Raw genomic sequence first — 6,432 nt, forward strand, 5'->3', positions numbered from 1 at the left:
CATTAAGGGCTTATTCGGTTTGTAGGATTTTCAAACCGTAGGAATAGGGAAAACATAGGAATAATATGGAAATACATGTGCAAACCTATGGATTGAAAACATAGAAAATTTTCCTATGGTTGAGTTGCAAACAATCCAAAGGATTGAAAACATTGGGTTGGAGTGGATTATTTTTTTCCTTTGTTTTCCCCCTAAAAGTGGAGGGATAGGAATTTTTCCTTTGATGCATTCCTTTGAAACGAATAATAGTATAGTGCTCATTCCGAAGGATTGGATATTCCTATATTTTTCCTGTAAAAATCCTTTGAAATGAATAAGCCCTAACAATGTAACCTTGTTTTTTTTCTGTAAGAGGTATTCATATTATAACATATTATTATAATATTATAAGTCGTTTAACTATTATTTTAGTCAAATTCTTTAGGTTTGATCAAATTTATATATGAAAATAACATTATTTATAACACCAAATTTTATTAAATCTAACATTGAATATATTTTGATAATATGTTTGTTTTGTATTAGAAATGTTAGTATATTTTTATACAAACTTGGTAAATTTAAAGATATTTGACTAAGACTTATAATATGAAACGAAAAGAGTAATATTATTTTGTTCCGTATTTATAATAATCCCTAAATTAATAAATGGATATGCAGCCTAATAAGAGCAGGTACAATAGCAGGCTATAAATCAGCTGCAAACATAAGGGCAGTAGGCTACAGATTTGTAGCCAGCTGTAGCACTGACTCCAAGACGCAGTGTGTGTATGATAGGTAGGACTGTGGATTAATAATGTAGTATGTATCTATTGTATGAATGAGCTATTAGATTAGTTATAGATGAATTAAAGCCAGTAGTTGGCTATACTATTAAACTTGCTCTAATAATACTACTATAGTAATAATAAGACACGGAGAGAAATTTTCAACGAAACGCGAAAAAGGCAGTATTTTACTAGTATATCCCGGATAAATTTAAGACAGCCCAAATATTCCTAAAACGGAGCCGAGGACGCGAGGCGAGAGCCGTATATCCGCTTACGTCACCTCGCTGCTTGGCCTTGTTTCGCCAAGCCGCCCCCAGACCCAGACAAGTCGCAGCCATGGCGATCCCCCGCATCTCGCCGCGCAAAACCCTGCCCCTCTTCGCCGCCCTGGCCCTGGCCTTGGCCTGGGCCTTCGCCGCCCCGGCGTTCGCCGACGGCGACGACGTCGTCGCCCTCACGGAGTCCACCTTCGAGAAGGAGGTCGGCCAGGACCGCGGCGCCCTCGTCGAGTTCTACGCGCCCTGGTTCGTTCTCGTCCCCTTTGTCTCGCCAGATCCCTGCGTAATTCGGCTGGATCGGGTCGGGTCGGATCGGATCCGTGTGTGGGTCGTGAATAGTGATGCGGGATGCGAGGTCTGGGGATCTCTACGTTTTTGCGGGGTTTAGCGGACTTTGACTCTTAGATTTTTTCTTCTCTCTCTCTATATATATTTCTCATAATTTGCACTTATCTTATGAAATTGATTGGATAGTTATAAACTTGCTGCCTTACTGGAAAGAATCATCCATACGAATTCGATCCTTTTTGTCTATCTGGATTTAGATTGTCAGCTGTAAATTTGTTTCGACTTGTAGTATTTTAAATCAGGTATTGATGGGTGGAAATTTAATACTGTTGTTGGTTACAAAAATTAGAGTATTTCTATAAAAGCAGGGCGCATTCTAAGCCTTTTATCTAAAAAAACAAAAATTAGAGTACACATGGCAAATTTTTTGTTAGGGTTTAAGCAGGAGGTTTAAATGTGCCTTGTAGCTTAGTTACTTGTTGTGCAGTCTACTTGTGCTCTACTTCTACTAGTGACGTAAATCCAATTTGGCATTTCATTTTTTAATTAATACCTGACTCTGTTTATGATATCGCAGTTTAGGTTTTGTAAAATTCCGGCTAATTTTGCACTTGCCTCTTGATGGAAATAATAGAATACCATAACTTTGTAATTATGCTACTATCTATTAAATGGATTCACAAAAGAAGCAGGCCAAAATTATATTTTTCCTATTTCATGACTGCTAAGGGGTGCGATTCGGGATATTTATACTGTGTTAGAAACAAAACACTGCTGTAAATACCTAGTAACTTGTATCGATTGATTTTTGCTGAATCCTGTAAATGCAGCAAGTTTTAGTTCATTATATCTTGAGGGAGTCTTGTGAGATGTTGAATGCGATTATATGAATATAACTGATCTGGAGATATTCATAGAGAAGCTTCTATAGTTTGCTTATCACAGTGCTCGCGTGGCCATATTTGCTCCTGTTGTTGTGCCTTCTCAGATGTATTACTAGAAAAACCATGCTTAAATATTTGTGCATCAGTTCAGCATTTCAAAGATATCTAGTGTTACTCATCGGTCTATCTATCTGGTTAGGTGTGGTCACTGCAAGAAGCTTGCCCCTGAGTATGAAAAGCTTGGTGCAAGTTTCAAGAAAGCCAAATCTGTCTTTATTGCAAAGGTATGTTCTCAAGTTCAATACCTGCTAATTATTTGGGCATTGCTTGAAAATATTTTCTCATCTCCATCCTGCTACTCAGAGGTGGTCAGAAAATGGTTAGAACATGCATATTCATGAAATGTGTTGCCATCCTCATTTTGATTTGGTTTGATAAAATTAAGGATTCTCACTTCAACTCTATTTCTCGCTTTAGGTTGATTGCGATGAGCACAAGAGTGTGTGCAGCAAGTATGGAGTTTCTGGGTACCCAACAATTCAATGGTTCCCCAAAGGATCCCTGGAGCCCAAAAAGTGAGGCTGCATAACTTTTGTTCAAATACTTTTGAACATCTACACCAGACAAAATTTTCATGATTTATATCACTACAACCATGTAGGTATGAAGGACAACGCAGTGCAGAGGCCCTTGCTGAATTTGTTAACACTGAAGGAGGTAACACTTCAAACTTATAATAATAGAGTTAGACGGTTAGTAGCTGGTATGGTGCCATGGGCTGGGAGTTCTGGATATCTCATATTTCCTTGAAAATTCTGTTTGGTGTGCAAGTCTTAGTTTCCACAAACAGCTTCTTGAGTTAATTCATTTTTGTATTTATCTCTTCACTCGGTTACAACAGCATATAATCATGAATTTTCCTGATTTCAGGCACTAATGTAAAGCTGGCAACCATTCCTTCAAGTGTTGTAGTGCTTGGCCCAGACAACTTTGACTCAATTGTTCTTGATGAAAACAAAGACATTCTTGTGGAGTTCTATGCGCCATGGTATGCTTTTGTAAAGTTGTCTTACTTTTTTCCTCCATAATCTTGACACAATTTTTGCATGATTTTTCATGAATGAATTTTGACTGGATGCTAATTTTGATCCATAGGTGTGGCCACTGCAAGCATCTTGCTCCGGTTAGTGGATAACTCTACCCAAAGTTTGTTCTACATGTTATGTTTACTTTTGAAAGTTTCAGTTGTTCTCGACGTGCCAACTAATATTCTTGTTATTATTTTAGATATATGAGAAGCTGGCTTCTGTTTATAAGTTGGACGATGGAGTTGTAATTGCTAACCTTGATGCTGACAAACACAAAGACTTGGCCGAAAAGTATGTTCTGACTTATCCGTAATGTTATCATCTGCGTTCTGTTTTTCCTATTGCTGTTAATCTTGTGCCCTGAGATGCTACAGTTTTCCCATGGACACAAAACAACTCATGTTATGGGCATGCTTCCAGCACTTTAAACTCATGTCTTGTTCTATATTTTGATTTCATGATGCACTACATAAGTTTTGACTTGCTTTATGACTTTTAGATATGGAGTTTCTGGCTATCCTACATTGAAGTTCTTCCCAAAGGGAAACAAAGCTGGTGAAGATTACGATGGCGGCAGGGAGTTGGATGACTTTGTCAAGTTCATTAATGAGAAGTGTGGTACCAGCCGTGATACTAAGGGCCAACTTACTTCAGAGGTTGGTTGAATGCATATAAAACTTCTTTGCATGGGTGAGCTCATGCAAAAGACTACCTGTTCTGACTATACATTGTTTATTGTTGTGGTAGGCGGGGCGCATAGCAAGTTTGGATGCCCTCGCAAAGGAGTTCCTTGGTGCTGCCAATGACAAGCGGAAGGAAATCCTCTCCAATATGGAAGAGGAGGTTGTGAAGCTCAGTGGTTCTGCTGCAAAGTAAACTCTAGTCTAAGTTGCATTTATTATTTTTGCAATGACGTTATCTGTACATGCAAGTTGAACCTTGGCATTTACATATTTAAATCAGGCATGGAAAGGTCTACATTGCCATTGCAAAGAAAATCCTGGACAAAGGTCACGACTATACCAAGAAGGAAACAGAGAGGCTTGAACGCATGTTGGAGAAGGTGGGAAACCGTGATCGCCAATCCAAACTTTACTATCACTTGTCATCTTACATAATGAACGACTTGTACTTATACAATACTTTTTTATTTTTTTTGCTTCCTGCAGTCCATCAGCCCATCAAAGGCCGATGAATTCATCATCAAGAAGAACGTCCTTTCAACCTTCTCTTCCTAAGGCGATGTCAAACTCCATTCTTATCTTTGGGATATAGGTATAAGGGAAAATGACAGAAAGATTAGGAATGTATTCATGAGAGGCCGTTGGCGGTAGAACTAATTTTGTGGGTTTTCCCTTAAGCATACATGTATCCTATTGCCTGGTGCGGATGTTTTAATTCTTTGCTCATGGTTACATGGATTCAGTTTGTAGTAAAAAAATAGGGGTTTACTGTCAGGTGGAGAGAAAGATGTTAACCTTGATACATGTTACGACATTGAATTTCAGTCTGATAATAAAGTACCCTCATGGGTCTGAATCGCTCAAAGCTGAATGCACCAAATGGTGTTCTTTTGCCTGTACAGAACTTTTGGCCAGGGCAGCACCCGTGGACATAGCAAGTAATTTGCATTGGGTGTCTTTGCCTGGTCCGCACCCGGCTGTTAAAAAAAAACTAGTGTAACTTGTGTAATTCTTGGCCATTAACAAACGAAGCGACGCCATACTGACATACGGAGTGTAGCATCATATTCCACAACATCTGTCCGCGTGGCTACTGCATTAGTTAGCCATGTAGTGCTCATCCTAAGAGTAAGGTCAATAGTGCAGCTAGCAGTAGACACCAAAATTTTGTTGTCTCAGGTAGAGCTAACATCTGTTCGCGTGGCTACTGCATTAGTTAGCCATGTAGTGCTCGTCCTCGTCCTAAGAGCAAGGTCAATAGTGCAGCTAGCAGTAGGCTCCAAAATTTTGTTCTCAGGTAGAGCTAACATCTGTCCGCGTGGCTACTGCATTAGTTAGCCATGTAGTGCTCGTCCTAAGAGCAAGGTCAATAGTGCAGCTAGCAGTAGGCTCCAAAATTTTGTTGTCTCAGGTAGAGCTAACTTAAAGAGTAACTCATACAACAAGCTAACTACAAGTTAGCTATAAATTGTTTTGGTTCAAACGAATTAACAAGTAGTAGGACCCACAAACGAATTTTTTATTGTATCTTCTGGCCGATACAGCGTGGGGCGCTATGCAAGCGCCGGCGCGAGCCGGCTTCTTTCTCATCTGTGATTTTCTTTCCTAAATCTCGTTTTAGGCTAATTAATAAGTTTTGGAGCCTTCCTAATATCCCTATTGTATCTGCTCTAATAATGCACTTTCGATAATCATTACAAAATTAGTACGACAATTTTAGAAAATAGGTGGGGATGAATCATTTTGTAGCTAAACGACATGACTTGCTTTGTGTATGCACTTTGGTTAATCATTAAAAAAAGTTTAATTGAGGGACCTAATTAAGATGTCTGTTTGCGAGAAAAAAATAAGAGAGAGAAGATACCATTTGAATCGTAAATTAATTAATCAATGAAAAAAATTAAGTAAGAAGAGATAAGCGATAATAACTATAGCTAATAAGGAGAACTTAGGATTATTTTAGCCACTTATTGTATGGCGATCTTTTGGGTGCTTCCCCTCCCCCCCCCCTCCCCCGGGGGTAGGACTAGCTACGTTCGGCTACTCTCCACGACGGTCAATTTGGTGCTAGTGGATTCTTAGGATGTGTTACGTGCTGCTAGCACGTGGTAGTGTGATTTCTTTTTCTGGTTATAGCTTTTCAGATTACTAGCCTAGAGTCCATGCGTTGCAAAAAAAAATTAAGTTTTTAGCTTATTAAATCAATTTATAAGCACTTATTTAGGTAACACTATAATTTTTCCTATTGAACAAATATATGATTTTGAAATTTGGAGGGAGTCAATAGTGAATAGTGAAATAGGAGTGACCTTGTTGAATGGTGGTATAATACTCCCTCCATTCTAAATTGATCTACATATAGTTTTTTTAAGATTACTCCTAAATGATCTACATATTTGTGTTCATTTATTAAGTCTATTCGTTATTTGTGCATTGGAGTA

The 6,432-nt window shown here is 38.6% G+C and overlaps 1 protein-coding gene across 1 annotated transcript; it reads left to right on the forward strand.

Annotated features, from left to right (window-relative positions):
- Nucleotides 1-1,000: 1,000 nt before the first annotated feature.
- Nucleotides 1,001-4,856, forward strand: LOC4326806 (protein disulfide isomerase-like 2-2). Its single transcript, NM_001401663.1, has 11 exons — nt 1,001-1,294; nt 2,420-2,504; nt 2,698-2,795; nt 2,882-2,937; nt 3,151-3,268; nt 3,376-3,403; nt 3,508-3,599; nt 3,808-3,964; nt 4,056-4,180; nt 4,272-4,371; nt 4,478-4,856. Exons 1-11 carry the CDS (start codon nt 1,107-1,109, stop codon nt 4,544-4,546), a joined length of 1,116 nt encoding a protein of 371 aa, NP_001388592.1. The 5' UTR covers nt 1,001-1,106; the 3' UTR covers nt 4,547-4,856.
- Nucleotides 4,857-6,432: the final 1,576 nt, after the last annotated feature.

The sequence above is a fragment of the Oryza sativa genome, chromosome 1 (assembly GCF_034140825.1).
Source record: "Oryza sativa Japonica Group chromosome 1, ASM3414082v1".
Lineage (NCBI taxonomy): Eukaryota > Viridiplantae > Streptophyta > Magnoliopsida > Poales > Poaceae > Oryza > Oryza sativa.